Source organism: Nothobranchius furzeri, chromosome 11 (assembly GCF_043380555.1).
Source record: "Nothobranchius furzeri strain GRZ-AD chromosome 11, NfurGRZ-RIMD1, whole genome shotgun sequence".
Taxonomy (NCBI): domain Eukaryota; kingdom Metazoa; phylum Chordata; class Actinopteri; order Cyprinodontiformes; family Nothobranchiidae; genus Nothobranchius; species Nothobranchius furzeri.
This window is the reverse complement of record NC_091751.1, coordinates 47,976,761-47,999,829: the sequence shown is the minus strand read 5'-3', so window position 1 is coordinate 47,999,829 and position 23,069 is coordinate 47,976,761. Positions and strand designations below refer to the sequence as shown.

The window sequence follows — 23,069 nt, the reverse complement described above, 5'->3', positions numbered from 1 at the left end:
CCACAGCTTCATTTTCGCCCGGTCACTAGCGCGTTTTATTACAATGATCCAATGTTTGCGGCGCTCCGGATCTTGGGGAATCCTGTAGATGGCTCATTCCTTATGTCGTCCGCGTCTGTTCTGCATCCTGGGGCACAACAGGAATCTACCATATTTCCCGTTTGATAGAGTTTTCTGACAATAACAAATTGTCCAGCTGCCGGCTTCTGCATGCCAATATGGCGCCGTTTCGATTTGAACTGTTGCATGCCGGGAGAAGTGACGTCAACTCCCGGAGCTCTATAAGTTGATATTCAAACTGAAGTAACATCTTTACTGTGAACTAAATTTACTGTGTATCTTCATTCCTTTTACCGTCCTTTTTCAATAGATTTTTCCTACTGGGAAGTTAGAATTTCCGAGGAGAAAGCGAACGCACAATTAGCTGATAACGGTGGCAATGGAAGCTAACATATCAAGCTAACGCTATCTTAAACAGTTTATTTAACTGGTGGAGCAGATTTAAACGATGATGCCTCACACTTAAATCGTTGTCACTGGTTTCATCTTCACCCAATCACCCGTCGCATTTAGTAAAGTGAAGCCAAACTTTAGAGCGCGTTCATGTTCTTCTAGTCGGAATTTCGGATTTCCGAGGAGAAAGCGAACGTACCATTAGTGAAATGGAAGCTAACAAATCAAGCTAACGTTATCTTAAAATTTTTATTTACCTACCGGAGCTGCTCTGTTTACAAGTCGCTCGCAGCGACCGATGACATAACGCTCTTGCGCATGCGCAGCTGTCTAGGCAAGTTCTCGTTGTGAAGGACGGGTACCGAAACGAGGCACCGTTTCAAATGAAGTGAATCGGTGCTCGGTCGGTACTGTGGAATTCGGTCGGTACCTTAAAAAGTACCGAATTCGGTACTTAGATTCATCCACCACAGTAGTCTTAGTTAACTTGTCATGTTTTTATTTGTTTAGAGAATAAATTTGTTATATTTTATAAACCTGACTGTCTGAATTGAGATGAAGTGTGTTTGATCCCTGAAAAAGCAAAGAATCCTGGATTCTTCTGATTAAACATCCAAGCAGGTTGATATTCTATATTTATATAGAATTTTGCTGCACAGCGGTAAGAGCTGTTGCCTTGCAACAAGAAGGTCCTGGGTTCGCTTCCCGGCCTGGGATCTTTCTGCATGGAGTTTGCATGTTCTTCCTGTGCATGCGTGGGTTCTCTCCGGGTATTCTGGCTTCCTCCCACAGTCCAAAAACATGACTGTTAGGTTGATTGGTCTGTTCAAATTGTCCTTAGGTGTGAGTGTGTGTGTGTGTGTGTGTGTGTGTGTGTGTGTGTGTGTGTGTGTGTCTCTGTGTTGCCCTGCGATGGACTGGCTCTCTGTTCTGGGTGTACCCCGCCTGATTGCCCGTTGACCGCTGGAGATAGGCACCAACACCCCCCAAGACCCTACGTGGACAAGCGGGATCACAAAATGGATGGAATGGATGGATATTTTTTTAGAACATCACAGCTTGTTGGTCATAAGTAAAGGTAATATATTAAGCTTAAAAGCAACAATATTTACACCCTACAGTTGGGACTTGTTACAAGCGCCAAAGTTGCAATATTGAGACAAGTGTCATTGCTGACTTTAACAAGTCTCATCTACAAATATGATCCCTCATGAAGTTACTACTTTACACTAGAAGATAGTGGAGATGTGTAATCTTCAGGCTGAGCAAAATTTGGGAGTTCAGAGTTTGGAAAACGCCTCCCGCCGAGAGGCTCCCAGTCGGGGAGAGGAGGAGACGCGCGGCATGAAGAGGGAAAATATTATCGGGATGCAACTTACAATTGCCAGCAGGTCTGGTCTTTGTTGACTGATCACTTTGTCTGGTGATGACTGACTCCGATTATGAAGCAGAATATTGACTCGAAGAAATTCACTCATCCAGCCGGGAAGATGGACACCGCTGCAGCATCAGACAGCTGGTGCTGCACGAGAGTGTGTGGAGTTTACAAGCTCCAAAAGTTGGGTTTGATGTTTGTTTAACCTTCTTTGGGACGTGATGGATGTAGAAATGGTGGTATAAACACCGCTAACGTGACAGACGTAGCGACAATGTAAAAAAAAGCTGTAAAAGAGCTTTATTTATGTATATATAAATTTAAACTTTCCAAATATAATGAAAATATCTAAATAACATAAACATGAGAAGGAACATCTGTTGGTCAGAGGCTGAAAAGTTTGGGAACCACTGCTAAGTGATAAGTGAATATTGTTTTTTTATTATATCTTATGTGCAGTTTTTTTTTACATAGGGCTTTTTATGTTTTCTGTAAAGATTGTAGGGCTGAGTGATATGGCCTAAAATCAATATCACGATATATTGAGGATTTCATCTCGATAACGATAAATGGACGATAACTACAGGTATGCGCAGAAACAAAAGTTGTCCACTAGATGCGGCTGTCACATGTATTACGTCAAGGTGGCACAGCTTCTTAAAGAGACACGAACGTTGCCAACCTACATACATCTATTAATTTATTTATTATCTGATTTATTGACATGAGAAAAATTATCTCGATAAGGTTCAGAAATTTTGATAACGATACGTTTTCGATTTATTGCCCAGCCCTAAAAGATTGGTGTGCTGAAAATCAGTTAATGTTTAAATAAAACATGTTTTGCATAAAGCATGAGGTTTTGGTTAGTAGTTGATTGGGAGAATAACAAATGACTGAATTGGATAGTGCTGATCAGGCAGAGCTTTGTCGCCAGCGTTCCATTGCATAATGGCTTCAAACACGTATATAAAAGTGTTTGTTTTTTTGTAAACCATTGGATGAAATTACACAAACTTATTGAGCTCTAGTTAAGGCTCTTGCAATTGTTTGTGTATGTGCGTGTGTGTGTGTGTGTGTGTGTTTGTTTGGGGGAGGGTACATTGGAACTTTGTCCCCCCAGTTTGAAAATCCTATCTGTGCCCTTGCCCACGTGGATGGGTCAAATGCGGAGATGTAACTTTATTTTTAAACAAATGTCACATGAATTGTAATGAAATTGTACAGATTGAAGCTGGTTTAAAACAACTTTTATTTTGACAGGACTTCATCAGTCCTATATCTATTTCTCTAAACTTAGGCCATTTAAGAAGCTTTTTATAAGACAGTAATAATTTTGAATTTCTACAAAGACACTTCAAATGTCTTAAAAGCTCTTTAAGTGCACACAACAGTAACACAAAGGAGCACGGACTCATTTGAGACTAATCTTTCTTTAAAATTTAGAATAACCTTTCAGCAACGCCATCCTTTTTTAAAAATTATTTAATATTTTTCTGGTTCCATCATCGTGTCAAAGACAGGTCATGGATAGGATCTCCCACCAGGTTTTACACTCAACAGGAGAAATGAGAAATACCTTTTAACACGTATGAAAGCATTAGAAAGAAATTCCTTTCATATTTACTGTTAACTCTGCTTATTGCTGACGTATTTCTGCCCCCCTATCATTGGAATGTGTTGTTGCTCCGCCCCAGCCATACCGCTCCAGAAATTTCTGGACCTACAACAGAAGGGGACATAAAAGTCCCGTGCATGATCCGAGTAGGTTGTCTGGACCAGTTTTGCAATGGGGACATTAACGAGTCGACCCTCCCCGCCAGAAGGTCGGTAGAAATGCACTAAAGAAAGGGAAGGTAGTCTCACTCCCAGAAGGAACAATAGCGGATACTGAAGACAGCTACAAGTACCTTGGTATCCCACAAGCAAATGGCAAGCTCAGTGAGGCCGCAAGGGAAAGAGCCGCAGCTAAATATCTACGAGTGGGGCAAGCCCTAAATGTATTTTACTAATTATCAGCAGAACTAACCAAACTATGTCACGCGAAACACAAACCAGGTGGCTTCAACTGAGTCAGAGCACCACTATGATGATGACCTGAGATCACCATGGCAACAGAGGAAAGTCAGTGGACTTAGTCAAACAAGAACAAAGTAGCCATTGATATGTTAATGTGCCTCTAGTAGAATATCCAACTGGCCTGGCTGAAGAGACCAGTGGCGCGAATTAGCTCTGCCCAACAATAGTGAACTATGTTGTTAGAAGTCAAAGGCTAGAAGCTGGCTCTTCAAGTGTAATCAAGGTGCTTTTACCGTCCTAATAGTGTTTGTTTGATTTTTGGGAGTAATTGCATCTCACTGAAGTTTCTTCAGAGGTAACAATCAAAGAGGAAACACATTCTCTTTGCTGTTCCCGCTCGCGTCTGGCCCAGAGAAAAGTCTTCATCTGCACACGAAACGCGTAACTGCACCATCTACTGCCAGATTTCCTTTGCCTATTCTCATGAGCAATAATTTTGTTGGAGTAAGGATCATTTGGAATAATGAAAACCCAGACTGAGCACTTATCTGCTTCAAATTAAAATGATTGAAATAATTAACCTTGTGAGTTTTTCATTTCAAAGCAAACAAGCGCAGCCGTTTTGTCTTCCCTGTGATGAAAGCCACACACAGAGTGTGTGTTATGGTCTCTGCTAGCCCACACAGTACAGACCATCATTAATTGTGGTCACTGACTGTGTGTACGAAGCAGTGGTCGCTGTCTTCCTGAGCGTACAGCACGCTGTCCTTGATGAAGACGGAGATGGCTCTCAGGATGAAGGACACGAACAGATTCATGTGAATGAAGTTCCTGGTGCAGTGGAGCTTCCTGGAGAGATAGAGGATAAATCAACTCAACTTTGGCTTGCTTTTACAAAGACCTGCAGGATAAAACTATTACAAATGAATAAAATTAATTCCTAAAATGTAATAAGTTACCTTGAGACATCCGTTGCCTGCTGAACATTTTCTAAATATTGAAAGGATCTTTCAGAGAATCTGAAAAAGTACTTTTCACCCTTTTATTTTACCAGAATTGGTGGATTTGTGCTTCAAATTCTGCATAAATAAACATTTAATTTGAATTTTGTTTGTTTGTTTGAACATGTTGGCTGCTTTTGTTCCGTATTCAAGTGCAGTTGGGTATTGTACACCAATCGGAAGCTCATTTAACAAGCGTTTTGCTGTTCTGAGGAGTATACCTGCTACATCAGAATTCCTCTTTTTTTTACAGACCTGTTTTGGAGGTGGGGAAATTCACAAAAACCGGAGTGTATTTGTCTGTCATTCTAGTATAAGGAGAAATCATGTGCATATTTTTGTTTTGTTTAAAGTGTTTGGGTTTTTATCACTTGCTGCATTTTATGCATGGATTAAAATAAGTTAGGTAATCTCCAGCGAAGCACATGGTGATGCTATGAGAGCGCATTTTACTCTTTCAAGCTAAATTAAAACATTTACTGTCTGGAAAGGTTTTCTGGTGCAGAATACATGTCAATAACTATTTTAACTGCTATCCAGACACAATTAGCAATTACATTTTTATAGAATAAACATATCTGGTCGTAAACAGGCAGGTTTGTTGTGCAGTTCATTATGGGCAGCAAGATACTCTTTAAATTGTATATTTAACGTTTCTCGAGTTTAACAGAGATGTGGTCAAAACATGTTTATGAAGTTCTCTCCATAAATTCCCAACCACCTGAAGGGATTTCAGCTGTGTTATTCTTGACATTTTCAGTGTCTTCCAGAATGAGTCGTTTCAGAGCTCTGTCACTTTAAGAAAACAAGCTGGAGTTGGCCACACCCACCCATCCCCGCTCAGGCTGCTGTAGGCTGAGAAGCTCCTCCAAAGGATGTAAAAGGCGAATTTTGCGTTAATTGTTCTTTTTAAATTAATTTATTTTTTGCACAGGCCTAATCTGTGTTTATGTATGTTAATTTAAGAAATGCATGCAATTTAGTTTTTGTAAAACCTTCTTGTGCATTATGTAGCAGAACTGGGATAAACTCACCTGAATCTGCAGAGAATGGCCATAGCTGTGGTCAGCGACACCAGCGAGGTACTGTACCCGACTGTGTAAAGGGCTTTCACAGACGCAAAATACATGTCCTAAAGTTGAAGACACATGAATATGTCATGAAAATAAATAACATGTCACTATTTGGGTGAGCTGAAGGGACTGTACTGGTTTTGTTGTGTTGTCATCGAGAACGCAGATGTCCACGTAGTGAGGATAAGGCTCAGACCAGCCGTACTCGGTACAGTTTCTGCTGACCTTTCCTATCTCTGAAAGAAATTTAAAAAACACGCTTGAGCAAAAATCTAAATATTTCTTACTGTACTAGATCTGGTGTTATCGCCCACCTTCTTCAGGGATCATGAAGTCGTGAAAGAGCTCTGGACAACTGACCATCACAACCTCACCAACATTAGCCGCCTGCCAGCAGGTCAAGTTGTCCCACATCCATGGGCAGGCTGAAGGATGAGAAAAACAAAAACACTTTTGACCTTTTGTTGAAAACTTAGACATTAAAGTGGATTATTTAAAACACTAATTTATTTAATATTTTTCAATTTCTGAAAGAATTACTTATCTCTTGCTAAAAAATCTGCCAAATCTGTTTAAAAAGAGCAAAAATGATCAAGGAAAACCAAACGTTTACTTCTCTGAGGGAAATCGGCGGATTAGGTAGAAAGTGAATAATAAGGAGAGGGTGATGAAGGTTACACCAAAGTCTGAACAGGTGAGTTTCAGCTGCTTTTTGAAGGAGTCCACTGAGTCCGCTGATCTCAGGCTCAGGGGGAGAGAGTTCCAGAGTCTGGGGGCCACAGCAGCAAATGATCTGTCACCTTTGGTCTTTAGCCTGGTGCTGCACAACCAGTAGGCTTTGATCACTGGACCTCAGGGACCTGCTGGGGGTGTAGGGACTAAGAAGATCACCAATGTAAGATGGTGCTTGTCCATGTAAGGCCCTATAGACCAGAACCAGGATCTTGAAATGAACCCTGAAGTTGACTGGCAGCCAGTGAAGCTGGAGGAGAAGCAGGGTGATGTGGGTGTGTTTGGAGGACTTGGTCAGAAGCCGAGCACAGGCATTCTGAACCACCTGTAGACGGTTCCGGGAGGTTCTGTTCAGACACGTGAAAAGAAAGTTACAGTAGTCCAAGCATGAGGAGATGAAGGTGTGGAGAACTGTCTCAAGTTCAGACCGAGACAGAATGGGACTCAGCTTTGCAATGTTCCTGAGATGGAAGAAGGAAGAGCGAACAAGAGAACTGATATGAGAATCCAGGGTGAGGGCTGGGTCAAAGGTCATGCCAAGATTCCTGACAGAAGGTTTGGTGTGAGAAGCAAGCTGACCAAGAGAGTCTCTGACTTTGGGAACCAGCTTGTCTGGGGCACAGATGAGGATTTCAGTCTTATCTTCATTCAGCTGAAGAAAGCTCCCAGCCATCCAGGGTTTGATAGAGTTTAAGCAGGTGTGTAACAGCTGCAGCTTAGACATCTCATGGGGCTTAAAGGAGATGTACAGTTGGATGTCATCTGCATAAAGATGGTAGGAGATTGCTTTAAAGGAGCTGCAATATAGAGTGACGCTTTATTTGTAATGCCGTGTTTACTTGCTTTTCTTTTTTATATGGCTCATTTAACACACACACGCATGAGTGTGTGCGCACTCTCTATTGGGCACAAACTATATTGGGCATGCGTGTGTGTGTGTGTGCACGCTGTTGAGTTGTTGCTTCTGATCTATAACTGCCTCCCCTAAACTTAGTCTTTTTTCTGATTCTTAAATCTGAAATTTGAGAATTTTGATTTGTGCATTTTATTTGTGTTATGCTATTTATGCTAATCTTGCTAACGAAAAGCACATTGAATTGCTGCTGTGTATGAAATGTGATATGAAAATAAAGCTGCCTTGCCTTGATTTTAGGTATATTTTTCCAAACATACTTAGATTTATTAATATGTCAAACATGAAATTGTACAATTAACTCATTTCGAGATTATACTTGGAATTAGCTGTAATCTGCTTTATTGTTCAATCCATTGTAACGGTCCTTATTTACCCTACTCGATGTAGTTCCATTAACATCTGTTTCCCAACTTTGTCAACTTTCTTTTTTCAACACCTGACACTTTTGCTTAATAAAAGGAAAATTCCTGCTGCTGCAGAGACAGGTACCAATGTGGGTTGTGTGTTTTGTTCTGTATGTGTGCTTTACATCTGTGTGTGTGTTTGCAGACCTTCTCCGCTCTGCTCTGGTCTCTAATCTGTTTTGGTTCTGTCTGCTGAGCCGGACACAAAGCCAATTACCTTTTAAAGGGCAAATCAGAGCCAAATGAGCCGCGCTGAGCCACGGAGGTAAGGCTTAATAAAGGACTCTGTCTGCATCAGTGGCCATCTTACACAAGATTCTACAGCGAGCTGAATCTTCACCAGGCTGCAAGCGCTCAGCATGCACAGAACACGCTCGCTGCACGTGCAAGATGTAGAGCAGCAGACACCGATTTGAAGGGTGGAAGTCTTTTGGCCCTTTTGGATGTGGATTCATGTTTACTCTTAGAGACGATAAAACATCTTACTGAAACAGGATATTCACACTCAATAATTAAAAGCAAAAAATTAAAACTCCAGTTGATTGATGACAGACAGAAGAAATTTGTGTGAAGCAATTTCAAACAGGGTTAAGTTTTTTTCCCCTTAATTTTGCAAGAAGAATTTTATTTAGTTTATTTATGCTACTTACACGCTAGCATCGACTCCACTCCACTCTGCTCAGCACAAAGCACAGAGAAGTGTCTTTGCAGTGTCTTTTATTAAACAAAGGTGGCCTGAGCTGTCTTGCTTTTGGAGACTTTGAGTCTGATGTTGCATCCTGCTTTTCTGTGTCTGGCAGCCTCCCCCTAATGGTAGGCATGAATTACAGCCGGCCAGTCAGCCAGTGGTGAGTGTTGGACCTGTTCGGCTCCAGGCCGACTGCATTGGGAAGAGAGCTGAAAATATGTCCGGTTTTCCGGTGGCCGGGGAAATCCAAGGCTACCCAAATGAGAACACTCCAAACGCGGTCCAGGCAGAGAAGAGCTAATGCTAGTGTGTAAGGACAGCTAATCTGCTAACCTCACATGGACTCACACTAGCTAAATAAACACAGTAAACACTATATATTAGTCCTTATACTGTATTTTAAACAGTTTACCAATAAAGGGTTGAAAACATCAAACTGGCAAGAGTAGCTAAAAAGGAAGAAAAACGTTGCAGCTCAGCCCAGGATGGGAACCTGAACCTGTCAGCCCACTGAGCCCAGTACACCTAAATATCCTGGGCTGGCCAGGGGAGACAGGATTCAGAACCAGATTCAGGGGAGCAGCTGGGCCTGAAGTCGGTATTACGTACAACTTTTAAATTTGGGCTTTTCAGGAAATTCAATATAAAATTCAAAATTTGCAGCTGAAACAGGAAAATGCTAGTGTGGCTTGCCATGCCAGTGCTTCCTAATGGGAAGTAATGGGCCTGGAAATTCTCCCATTGAAATAACCCCAACCCCTAAGATTTCTAATCGAGCCAATCAGCGCTGAGCAGTGTACGTCACACACTGCGACGCTCAGTTTCTCATAAACATCAAAGATGGCGCCTGAAAGCAGAGTTTGCTGCAGCTCTTTCCTCGGCTCTAAATGACTTGTGTATGCGTCTAAAACCACAACAAGAAGAAGCGCTAAAAGACTTTTTTCTAAAGAAAGATAGATGCGCCGTCACCAGACGCCATCTTTGACTACAGCCATAAAACTACAGCATTGTGCGATAGTCGTCATTTCCGCCTTTTTTGTGATTTGTCACTTTTGAGCTGGCTAGTCCTGCCCCTCATTCTCTCTCTGCCTTTGAGTACCCAGACTTGTCCTCTTTGTAGAACAAACAGAGGGCGACTCTAGCAGGCCAGGCTGGGAAAATGCACGAATGCATCCCAAAATGGGTTTGGGGCAGTTTCCCATGCTAAAAAGCTCCAAAAAGTTCATTTTCCATGATATGACCCCTTTAAATAAGATTTTCATATCTCCTTGCTGATTTTCCCTCACTCCCCCATTTACCATTTGTGTTTCTTATCTCTTCTTCTCAAGCCTGCACATCCAGTTTCTGCAAACCAGGCTCTTTTATTTTCTCTCCAACGATTTCCTGTCAGCAGGTAGAGCACAATGGCATCTTTAAAGGGACGGGAGGAGACAGGGATCGCGTAAAGGGTCAAACCTGACTAATATGCGTCTGTGGCCTGAGAATAGACATAAAAATAAACTGCTCTTGTTATAAAGGAGTCAAGGGATCACGGTTTCTTTTATTTGAACATTTTACAGAGCATCAGGCCACAACGGAGCACATAAACACTCTCACTAACTATGCAGCTTTTTGTTCCCAATAGGAAGACTTGAAGGTCAACCTTTAAAAGTCAAATTGAAAAATGAGCTGCACTTTCAGCTACTCTGCTTCATAAACGTGTTATATGAGGTTTTAAATCACCCCCCCCCCCCCCCCTTATTTATTTACCTCCATCAAGGTTCTGGAGACTGTTGGAAAAGCGGTGAGTCACAGAGACATTTGGAAGTTGCAGTCTGACAAATTTCAAGCAGCAGGAGACCTGCAGCAGACGCTAATGAAAACCACAATCCATGGCCAAGAAAATAATTGCTTCCAGGAACCAAATAACAAGATTCCCGTGTTTAAAAAAAAAAGGTGATGCTGCAAAAAATTGTGAAAGCAGCCCAGTGTGACATTACAGGCAAAACATTTGCCTTTTGTTGATGACTAGAGGAGAGCGTTTTCTGTTTAGCTGCCAGGATTGGCTCGTAATAAAAGCACAACCATATTTCATCTTCGGATGGTCTTTTTTGACCTCTTTAACAAAATTTTATAAAATAAAAAATGACCCAAATAAACCAGCCAGATCTAATTCTATAAGAAAAAAGTCAGATGAACACCTTTTATCTCTGTTCCTTATGAGCTTTTCTAGATGTGAACAAGGTTAATCTTCAAAAATCATGGAAAGCGGTGGATTAAAATCAAATGCACACAGAAGCATGCAGGAACATGTGTGCATTCCCTTATCCTCACTTACCGTAATCAGCACCATCTGGGCTGTGCATGGCCATCATGTCCATGCATTTCTCATGTTCACGCTTTATTATACAGTGCTCTGACTCAGAGGCCACCTAGAGAAAAAAAAGAAAAACAGTTTATTGCTGTTTTTTTTTTTCTTGTGACCAAAAGAAAAAAAAACCTGGGTAAAACATCACAAACTTCTGACATCTATCCATGTTTGCCCTGATAGGGAGCTTAAACCATGCCTTGCGGACCATGGGTCCCTGGAAGAACGAAAAAATTAAGTCAATGGGGTTAAAATGCTATTTTCTAATCCCGTTTGTTATGTGCCATGAATTTCACGTATGATGTCCATGAATTTTAATGACACATTTTGATGCTAAGAATGAGCTTTTTTTCGTTAATTTAGGTTTTCAGTGAAAATAAATCCAGGACTACAAATATGCATCATCAAAGTGACATCATCGAACATGGACATGGAAAGAAGCAGAGGTAAAATGGCTGTAAGTTCAGCAAACTTCAAATCCTTCCTTCAGGAGGAAAGAACCACATGAATCTGGCTGATGATATGACAGCGTCACATATATGATGTACTGATGTGTAATCATGCTAATTACGAACCTTTACAAGCTGATGAAGTACGTTAATAGGCGTGGTCGAAACACCCATCATTACTTTTCATTTCAATTGCAGTACAACATATGTCTGATCCAGGGCGTAAGTAATTGGAAGGTTGCAGGTTCGATCCCGTCTCCGGACAGAGAATTTTGCTGTTGTGTCCTTGGGCAAGACATTTAACCCAACTTGCCTGCTGGTGGTGGTCAGAGGGACCGGTGGCGCCTGTGCTCGGCAGCCTCGCCTCTGTCGGTGCGTCCCAGGGCAGCTGTGGCTACATCGTAGCTCCTCACCATCAGGGTGTGAATGTGAGTGTGAATGTGTGAATGATACACTGTAGTGTAAAGCGCTTTGGAGTCCTTACTCTCAAAGGCGCTATACAAGTGCGGGTCATTAATCATTAATCATTTATAAGGCAAAGCAGATTAGATTAGATTAGATTAGATCCCTATTCCTAGTCATTTTATTTAATATCCTATAACGCAGAAGAATGTGCTTCTATTGATCCTCTAAACAGACTGAGGATGTTTCAGCTATCGGAGCATGTCAGCTCTATGTCTGACGCATGAGTCAGATCGCTCTTTTCTGCGTGTGACATCATCATTCTTCAGGCACATGTCAAAAACTGACTAAAACCTTCACTGTGCAGCTGGGCTTCAACGTCCCCCAGACCCTTGTTGTCCATCACTGTGCACAACGCTGGTTCTCCACAGGAATGTGTATCAAGCCCTTTCTTGTTTACTCATATATTGTTCTGCACGGTATCCTAGCAACCAGACTGAGAAGTTTGTAGGTGAGACTGTTGTTCTCAGTCTGATTCCAACAACAACCTGTCTCTGCATTGATGGGAAGTAAAGGAGTTTGCTTACTGATGGATGAAAACAACAACAACATAAACACTAATGTGATAAAAACAAACAAACAAAAAAGATGGCGGTGGGCTTCAGAAGCAGGTGGCTTTTGACCACCACCAGCAGACAAGGCTGTTTTCTCCAGGGAGAGGGTTCAGTGGCATCAAAATCCAAAGAAGGATGAAGAACAGATTCTTAAAGATCAAGTTCACTCATATTTTTAAAGGGCTACGAGGCGGTTTTGCTTGCTTTTAGCACCCCCTTAGTGTCTATTCTCTGTGTGTTCGTCTTTTTAACACCTTAATCTAACAGCTGAAATGTTTCCAAGTGTTTCTAAGTGTCTAGAGAAATGATTCATCACTAAATTAAACAAATCAGCTGTGTTCATGATCTAAAACATGCAGGAAACATGCTGAAGCCAGACAGTGCCAGGTAGGTCAGCTCAATTTTTTCTAAGTCCCAACAAACCAGACCGGCAACTGTGATGTTGGGAGTGTGATATTCTGGCTACAGGGGGTGATGGGGATGGGTGGCCTTTCATTAACACTGTAAAGGGTCATTTTAGCACATACTGGCTTAAGAAAATTATTTAAATATATGAAAAAGTTACAAAGAAGAAGAAGATGAAGAAAATATCATTTCCATAGTGCCTCTCAAGATAAAAATCACGAGGCGCTTCACAAAAACAAAAAATGTTAAGAAAGAGAGAGAGTGACTAGTGGATCCTGAGGAAGGTGGAATAGGTGGGGAGAGCAGAATAGAGAGAGAGTGGTGAAGAAGGTCATACAAAAGCCAGTTTGAACAAGTGAGTTTTTAGCAGTTTTTTTAAAGGAGACCACTGAGTCCACGGATCTCAGGTTCAGGGGGAGAGAGTTCCAGAGTCTGGGGGCCACAGCAGCAAATGATCTGTCACCTTTGGTCTTTAGCCTGGTGCTGCACAACCAGTAGGCTTTGATCACTGGACCTCAGGGACCTGGTGGGGGTGTATCACTGGACCTCAGGGACCTGGTGGGGGTGTAGGGACTAAGAAGATCCCCAATGTAAGATGGTGCTTGTCCATGTAAGGCCCTATAGACCAGAACCAGGATCTTGAAATGAACCCTGAAGTTGACTGGCAGCCAGTGAAGCTGGAGGAGAAGCGGGGTGATGTGGGTGTGTTTGGAGGACTTGGTCAGAAGCCGAGCACAGGCATTCTAAACCACCTGTAGACGGTTCAGGGAGGTTCTGCTCAGACACGTGAAAAGAGAGTTACAGTTGTCTACGTGTGAGGAGATGAAGGTGTGGAGAACTGTCTCAAGTTCAGAGCGGGACAGAATGGGACTCAGCTTAGCAATTTTCCTGAGATGGAAGAAGGAAGAGCGAACAAGAGAACTGACATGAGAATCCAGGGTGAGAGCTGGGTCAAAGGTCATGCAAAGATTCCTGATGGAAGGTTTAGTGTAAGAAGCAAGCTGACCAAAGCCCTTTTCAGATAGACATTCTGGAACATTTGCGGACAAGTCAATCCAGTTTTTAACCGGAACTGTGTTTTCAGACACACCACTTTTGTACCGGAACTTGTCCTTTCGGCTGCGTTCACACAGCAGGGAAAAGTTCCAGATGTCTGACGTCGGTGGGGGGGGGGGGGGGCTTATGCTAAGAAGAAGAAAATATCATTTCTATAGCGCCTCTCAAGATAAAAATCACGAGGCGCTTAAGCATAATTTTGCGCACATGAAGACGCATTAGAGACCTGCATGATGAAGCTCAATGGTTAAAGGAATCACTGAAGCGTTGTGAAGCGCTCCGTCGCGTGTCTAGGCGGTACCATAGGAGGCGAGCTGCCGTGGTTCGCCGCATGCTATAGGAGTGAGCTATCTAGGTGCGCACAGCGTCCCCCGGTCCCCTCCTCCTCCCCTTCCCCTTGTCCGGAACTCTACCTCACCAGTCTGAAGCAGCCACCCTGTCCGTAACAAGTCCGGACCTGTTACTAGGGGCTTCGTCCGGTTAAATTCCGGAACACGTTATCCGGATGTTTGTATTCAGACACAAAGGTCTTACTGACAGAGTCTGGAACATTTCCTTTTTTCATGGCCTGTCTGAAGGGGGCTCAAGAGAGTCTCTGACTTTGGGGACCAGCTTGTCTGGGGCACAAATGAGGATCTCAGTCTTATCTTCATTCAGCTGTAGAAAGCTCCCAGCCATCCAGGTTTTAATAGAGTCTACAAAGTATCTCTTTAATTCATTTGCAGTTGTTCTAGTCAGATTGAATCATTTGTAAGTCATTGTATGGACAAAAGATGTTAGATGCGCCTGTTTGAGAATGTAGAAGTGAGCTGGAGGAGAAAGTATCTCCAGAAGGTTCTGGAGTCTTATTTCTTGGTAATTGGACATCTTGCCCCGGACATCTTGGCTAACAGCAACACAACTCTACCACTGACTGTTTGCATTGCAATGTTGATTAAAACTTTTTTAAACTGATATAGTGCCTTCTAGAGTCCTGGAACCCCCCAAGGTGCTTTACAGCACAGTCATTCACCCATTCACACACACATTCACACCCTAGTGGAGATGAGCTACATCGTGGCTACAGCTGCCCCGAAGGTGAGTCTGCCGTGCACAGGCCCCACTGGTCCCTCTGACCACTACCAGTAGGCAAGGTGGGTTAAGTGTCTTGCCCAAGGACACAACGACAGCAACAGACCAAGCGGGGCTCGAACCTGCAGCCTTCTGATTATGGGGCGAGCACTCAACTCCTGCGCCACCGTCCCCCTGTCGTAAAATATCCACAAATGACACAAGCCTGAAGGCGTTCTGTCCTGTGGCGGAGTTGCTAATGCTAACAGTTAGCTTCTACTAGTCGAGACACTCTATGCTGTTTCCTGGACGCTAAACCAACAACAGGCTTCCCCGTCATGAGCCAAGCCAGTTTTAGTTTATTTAAGTTTATTTATTTATAAAACACCTTTCACAATCTTATCAGCAGACTAAGGTGCTGAACACAACCACAAAACATACGATAAGAACAAATATATAGTGTCAGAGAAAAAAAAACACAATAATAAAAACAGGAAACGATCATGAAAACATGTTAAACAAGATTAGAAACAATAAAAAAATCAAGGCAATCTAGTGATCCCTAATGCTGAAACGCCATCACATAAAAATGATTTTTCAGGAGAGTACCAGAAGCAATGGCGCCTGCCTACCACTCAAAGGCAACTCGTTCCAGACCAGAACCGAGAACGCATGATCCCCCTTCAATCTGTGTTTGGAGCGGGGGACCACCAACTGCTCCCACTGAGCTGAGTGAGAAGACTAAGATGGGACGTGTGCAGTAGTACTGACAGATGGGAGGGAGCAGTGCCTTGAAGAGCCCTGTACACAAGTAAGAGGATCTTAAATGTTGCTCTTTTGCACCGGGATCCAGTGTGAATTCTCCAGCACCAGAGCGATATGTTCCTGGTGTCTAGAGCTGGCCAGAAATCTTGCAGCTGAGTTCTGGACGAGCTGGAGTCAGACTACCGTGCCCTGACTCAGACCGGTATAAGAGGTACTGCAGTAGCCCAGTCAGGATAGGACAAATGCATGGATAACTGACTCCAGGTGTGCCCCAGACAACAGGGGCTTGACCCAAGACAGGCGCCTCAGAATAAAAAATTCTGTTTTTAGATCTTTTTTAATGACTTTAGGTTATTTATTCATTTGGGCTGGCCTGAATAACACCTTTAACACCAACACATGATGTTGCCTGACGATAATAAATCTGAATCAGAAAACGCTCACCAATGGTTGATGAACTTTTCCTTTAGTTAGATCAAAGGGATGCTCCTTCAGCTGAAATAAAAACCCTGATCAACGATGCATCCCTTCTCTAGCTTGGTGTCCCTTACATAAATGAGACATAAAAACCCAGAGTGTGGTTCTGCTGTCTGGTTTCATTATTTACCCAGAGGTGGTGGACTCGCTGTTTGTCATTGTCTCTGTTGACGTCTCGTTTCACTCTCTTAAAGCCAAACTCTATTTTACACCCTTTTCTTTCTTTTCTAAAAAGGAAATACTGTCAGTCCTTCCTCCGCTGTCACGGTGAAGTGGTAGGTGCAATATACCCCAGCCCTCCGAGCCATGGCTGACTCATCACTCTATCTCTGCCCTCGCTGCCCAGTTACAGCAACTGACTGAAGACGTTCACAGATTTGCCTTCTTTATTTATTATGTTGCACGTGGGCAGAATTTCAAAAGACTGAATTAATTATGAAATACGCGGGCCGTCCTTGAATACCTGACAGGCCTCTTTTGTGCGTTCTTGCTGTGTTTGTCTATGTCCATTTTTGGTTCTTTTTTAAACACAGATAAGGTTTTTCTTTACCTTGCTGACGTTTTGTTTGCGGTTGCTAACATCTTCAGAGCTCTGAAGGAATTGTCAGCAAGGTAAAGAAAAACCTTATCTGTGTTTAAAACAGAACCAAAAATGGACTTACCTGACAGGCTGTTCTTCTAAAAGACACTGCCTGGCTGTTTTGGACAACACTAAACACCACCTGACCTTTTTTTTAATGCCGTCAGAGTTTCTGTTGATTCATATAAAGCTTCTCTTTATTTTGTTTTTGTTTGATAAAAAGAAAGAGCTTTTGGTTCTCGCAGCCAGCATCCATGTTGCTAAGCAGCAGGTAAGCAGCCAGCTGCCGATTCACTCTGAAGGAAAAGCTTCCCACATGAGAAATAATTGGATGCAGATGACTAATGTGTGTTTGGCATGACTGCAGAAAGGCCTGTCAGATGACAAGATGAATGTGTTATTCATAATTTATTTAAAAACAATCCTGGTCATGGCTATGCTGGTTGTGAATGTGGATTTTAAATGTAATTCTAGTTCCAGATGTTTATGTTTATGTAGTGTTTATCTCACTAAATAAAAAGTTTGGTCAGATCTATCGTTGCAAGCTTTTCTTCTCAATCAGAGATTGATTTCTGATTCATGATCAATTCTGACAGAAAAATTACATTTTGCCATGACATATGACAAAATATTATCTTCTTAGCACCAAATGTAAACAGAAATGCATGTTTACTCTCATTCACCCCATTAAATCCAATTTTCCTTTATGTATTTCTACATCTAAGTTGTTTTCATTAACTTGTCACGGCTGTTTTGAGCACAGGTGAAGCTGTATTTGCTATTTTAAAGGGAATACACTCAGGATGTCTTATTCCGAGGACTAACAACCCCATAGAAATTTTGCATGATAATCCCTGTTGACTTCTCTAGGCTATTCAAAGAGTTCAAAGAGCATAAGGCTGGACAATAATTCAATAGCTCATTATATCTATCGACAGACGTGGTGCGATAGAAAAAAAAGGGTTAATAAAACTTTGATCAAAAAGTTTCCTTTTTCCATTATAACCTTTTTTCATTGTAACTTATCAGGTAGCAACATACTAGACTCGCTACTAACTCCTAACCAATCAAACCACAGACCCGGGAACGCTACTTCACCTGTCATGGGTGGTTCCGTAGGTTGAATGCTTTGCAGTCATGTTTCTGGTTTTATTGTATTTCTGGTACTTCCTGTTTTATTTTGTGTATTCACTTCCTGTCTCATTACAGGCAGCTTCATGACCTGAGGCTCCTCACTAATCAGCCTTATGTCTTACACCTGTGTCCTGGCTTCTCCATTTATGCTTCTTTGCAAACAGATTCCTTTACCAGTTTGTCTTCTTCAGTTGAGTAAAGTGAACCTGCTCTCAGTAACATTTAGTGAGAGTGTATTCAGTTAGCTTTGGACTGTTCAGTTGTGCTGTACTGCCAGGAATCCCTTCAGCTTATTAAACTGTGTGAGCTCTGCATTTGAGTCCTCTTTTGTGCTTTGATATTACAAACTGGTCAGTAATGGACTCAGCAGGATCTGACTCAGTTTTGGGGGCCCTGGGGGCTCAGAGGAAGAGGCTCCTCCAACAGGAACAACAGATGAGCCTACTGTGCCAGGAGATGGGGCAACTTAATGATCAACATGATCAGTTTGCTACCTCAGTCAGTGATCAACTCAGCTACCCGGTGGAGAAGGTGCAGCGGCTCCAGACCTCTTCAACCCAGCCTCCAGAGAAGGACTACTTGCCGCAGCCCCAGAGTATCGAGGTGGAGGTGACTCCTGGAACACACTCTGCATCCCCTGGCCTATCTGTTCATCTTGCTCGTTTTGAGAGGTTTTCTGGGGACTCTGGTGATTGTCAAGCATTTTTGACACAGTGTAGCCTCCACTTTGAACTTCAGCCCTTCTCTTTCCCCACGGAGAGAGCCAAGATTGCCTTTCTCACCTCCCACCTTTCGGGCAGAGTCGAGGCTTGGGCCACGAGCGAGTGGGAGCGCAACTCGGACATTTGTAAGTCACTTGATCATTTTACTAAGCGTTTCACACAGATTTTTCAGTACACCAGGCCAGGAAGGGAGGCATCCAGAGCTCTATGTCAGCTGCAGCAGAAGAGGAGGCATGTCGCTGATTATGCTATTGAATTTCATACTTTGGCAGCTGCATGCGACTGGAATCAATCAGCACTTTTCGATGCCTTTTTGAGTGGTCTTTCTAGTGAACTCAAGGATATGTTAGCCCCACTGGATCTGCCGGAGGATTTGGACTCACTCATCGCTCTACCGATCAAGATTGACAAGAGACTCACAGACCGACAAAGAGAGAGGGGTTTCGCCTTCCCTTCTCCTCTGGACCGGTGGAGGCGGGGCGCTGCTAATAGTGGCCCCAGTTGGCATGCATCTGCCCCTGAATCTTCTCTCAACGTGTCCTCTGCTTCACCATCTTCATCAGAAGAGCCCATGGAGATTGGCAGAGCCCACCTTTCACCTGAGGAACACCAGTGCTGCTTTCGGGAGGGTCTTTGCCTGTATTGTGGCCAGTTGGGTCACCAAGTCAGCAACTGTCCAGTAAATAAGAAGGGACTGCTAAGGAAGTTTTCATTGGTGAGTTGCACCTCCTTTTCTAATGGCTTTCAACATGCAAGCACCACTGTCCAGCTCTCCACTCCTGAAAAGACTGTTGAGCTGGTGGTGCTCATTGACTCTGGTGCAGATGCTAACTTGATGGATGCTCAATTTGCAAGACAATTGGACTTAGAGTTTTTGCCTCTTGAAAGGCCCCTGCAGGCTGTCGTCTTGAATGGGCATCCGTTGTGCTATGTGTCTAGTCAAACCCCACCTGTTAAAGTGACTTTCGCTGATAACCATTCTGAAATGATTAAGTTTTTCCTGTCTGATTTTCCTCAACACCTGGTTATTTTGGGTTATCCCTGGCTTGTTCGGCATAATCCTAACAAAGATTGGTCCTCGGGTTCTATTTTATCTTGGAATTGCAATTGTTTACAGTCTACTCCAGGTAGTGCCCCTCTTTCCCAGGTTCTAGGGGTTCTACCAGACTGTGATTCTGACTTCCCAGATCTGTCTAGGGTTCCCTCTTGTTACCATGACCTTAAGGAGGTTTTTAGCAAGTCACGGGCTACGTCTTTGCCCCCGCATCGTCCTTATGATTGTGCCATTGACTTGCTGCCGGGAACCACGCCCCCTAAGGGTCGCCTGTACCCGTTGTCCTTACCTGAAAGGCAGGCCATGAGGGATTATATTGACACGGCTCTCCGGGCGGGCATAATTCGTGAATCTTCGTCCCCTGCTGGGGTAGGTTTTTTTCTTTGTGGCTAAGAAGGACAACACTTTACGTCCGTGTATCGATTACCGGGGTCTCAATGACATCACCATCAAGAACAGGTACTCCCTCCCTCTGGTCTCTTCGGCTTTTGAACTCTTACAAGGTGCTACGGTTTTTACAAAGTTGGATTTACAGAATGCGTATCATCTTGTGAGAGTGAGGGAGGGGGATGAATGGAAGACTGCCTTTAATACGCCCAGTGGGCATTATGAGTACCTGGTGATGCCTTTTGGTCCCTCTAATGCTCCCGCGGTTTTTCAGGCTTTGATTAATGATGTTCTTCGGGACATGCTCAATGACTTTGTTTTTGTGTACCTAGATGATATTCTGATTTTCTCCCCTGATATGCAGTCCCATATACAGCATGTGCGGAGGGTTCTTCAACGCCTTCTCCAACACCAGCTCTATGTGAAGGTGGAGAAGTGTGCCTTCCACAAGTCTTCTGTTCATTTCCTTGGGCATGTTGTGAGGCAGGGAGAGATCCAGATGGATCTGTCAAAGGTGGAGGCGGTCAAGATCTGGCCGGTCCCTACCTCGAGGAGTGAAGTGCAGAGGTTTTTAGGTTTTGCAAACTTTAACCGACTGTTTATTAGGGGTTTCAGTTGCATCGCCACCCCTTTGCACGCTCTGACCTCCCCAAGACTCAGATTTCTTTGGTCTTCTCAGCCAGACAAGGCCTTTCTGAGGCTTAAGGACTGTTTCACTTCAGTTCCGATTCTGGTAATGCCTGACACCCAGTTCCAGTTTATTGTTGAGGTGGATGCCTCTGATGGGGGAGTGGGGGCTGTTCTCTCTCAGCGCTCCGAGGTGGATCACCGCATTCACCCCTGTGCATTCCTGTCACGCAAGCTGCCTGCGGCTGAGAGAAACTACGACACTGGGGATCATGAGCTGTTGGCCATTAAAGTGGCCTTGGAGGAATGGCGCCACTGGCTCGAGGGGTCCAAGCTGCCATTCATCGTGTGGACCGACCACAAAAATTTAGAGTACCTGAGACGGGCCAAGAGGTTGAATCCTCGTCAAGCCAGGTGGGCTTTGTTTTTTACTCGTTTTAACTTCACTGTGTCTTAACTTCACTGTGTCTTATCGACCCGGTTCGAAAAATGTGAAGCCTGATGCTCTGTCCTGCCTGCCTAACAGTTTCCTCTGTTCCCGAGGTCCCAGCACCTGTCCTCCCCTTGTCTTGTGTGGTTGGAGCAGTGACCTGGTCTGTGGAGGAGCAGGTAAAGCAGGCAGCTGCTTCTGTTCAGGCCCCTGATGGTTGTCCTCCGAACCGGCTTTTTGTTCCCCCTAACCAGAGGTCTCAGGTCATTCACTGGGCCCATGCTTCCCATTTTTCATGCCATCCAGGGGTCAAAAGAACAATGTTTGTAATTCAGCAACGGTTCTAGTGGCCATCTATGAGATGTGATGTCACTGAGTATGTGGCAGCCTGTCCTGTATGTGCTTGGCACAAGACCTCCTACACACGTCCTTTGGGCCTACTTTTCCCTCTCCCCGTTCCCTCTCGGCCCTGGTCACACATCTCTCTAGAATTTGTTTCCGGGCTACCTGTTTCTGAAGGTAATACCACTATTCTCACTGTAGTCGACAGGTTTTCTAAGATGGTGCACTTCATTCCCCTTTCTAAATTACCCACGGCCAAGATGACCGCAGAGGTATTATTGTCTCAGGTTTTAGGATCCATGGTTTCCCGGTTGACATCATTTCAGGCCGTGACCCTCAATTCATTTCTCGTTTTTGGAAGGCCTTTTGTTCCCTGCTGGGGTCTTCTGTCAGTCTCTCTTCAGGTTACCATACCCAGAGTAACGGGCAGGCTGAAAGGCAAAATCAGGAGCTTGGAACTGGTCTACGCATCCTTGCCGCTAAGTGCCCCTCGACATGGTGCAAGCACCTGGTGTGGGTGGAGTTTGCCCATAACACCTTGCCCACCACTTCTACGGGTCTTTCCTCATTTCACTGTGTGTATGGTTATTAACCGCCTCTGTTTCCAGCTCTAGAAGGGGAGGTCAGCGTCCCGTCTGTCCATGCCCTTGTTCGGCGTTGTCGCAGGACCTGGGTTAGGGCACGTCGCACCCTCCTGAGACAATCTACGTCCTACAAGTTGGCTGCTGATCGTCTCGGGGTCCCTGCTCTGGCCTACAGGGTGGGACAGAGTGTGGCTTTCTACTCGGGACCTTGCCCTCTGTACGGACCCTCATAAGTTGTCCCCGAGATTTATTGGGCCATTTCCTGTATCGAAGGTCATTAACCCTGTGGCTATTAGACTCAAGCTCCCCAGGACCATGAAGTGCCATCCAACATTTCACGCTATGCTCTAATGGGAAACGGGCTTCAACACAAACGGTTGTTTTCCCTCTTGGTCCTAGAGCTCAACCAGTGTCATTTTAATATAGCGTAATATTGTTTTTGGATGGTAAAAAGTGCAGGGGTCAAAACTTGACTTTGGAAAAAGTGTGTGTGTGTGTGTGTGTGTGTGGGGGGGGGGGGGGGGGGCATGTCCCCCCTGTCCCCCCCCCCCCAAAATTACGTCCATGGTGGGATCAATAAAGTACTTTGTTCTTTTAACAAATAAGTGATAAGCAAGATTTAGCCAAGCGACTTTTAATACTCGCAAAATAATCTAATGTTAGATTTATTCCAAGTCCAAAAATGTTCTTTTCACATCTAAAAACAAAAAGTCTTACCAGTGTTGGGTTAATTTATGAATAAACTGGATAAATTGTATTTCTTGCAGAAATGCTGTTTGAATGCTGGATAGCTTAAACTGTTAGCTGAATCAGCTTAATAGCTGAACTGAAGCTGAAAGTAAGCAAAACTGTCAAAATGTGCTGAATGTGTTGAGAGATGTAGAAGCAAAAATCACTAACAAACAAATAAAGCACAAAAAGCAAGTGAACAAAAAATTGACATCTGTGAACATTGTATAAAAATCTGGACAGCTAAAATGTCT

General features: G+C 43.6%; 1 protein-coding gene across 3 annotated transcripts in view; it reads right to left on the bottom strand.

Moving 5' to 3' along the window:
* Nucleotides 1–23,069, bottom strand: part of adcyap1r1a (adenylate cyclase activating polypeptide 1a (pituitary) receptor type I) — a 55,745-nt gene that overhangs the window by 24,610 nt on the left and 8,066 nt on the right. For all 3 annotated transcript variants that reach the window (XM_015956608.3, XM_015956607.3, XM_015956609.3), the window contains exons 3-7: nt 10,979–11,072; nt 6,236–6,346; nt 6,057–6,157; nt 5,883–5,980; nt 4,564–4,696 (exon numbers count right to left, since the gene is read on the bottom strand). In XM_015956608.3, coding sequence (XP_015812094.1) covers nt 4,564–4,696; nt 5,883–5,980; nt 6,057–6,157; nt 6,236–6,346; nt 10,979–11,072 — 537 coding nt within the window. The remainder of the gene's footprint in view (nt 1–4,563; nt 4,697–5,882; nt 5,981–6,056; nt 6,158–6,235; nt 6,347–10,978; nt 11,073–23,069) is intronic.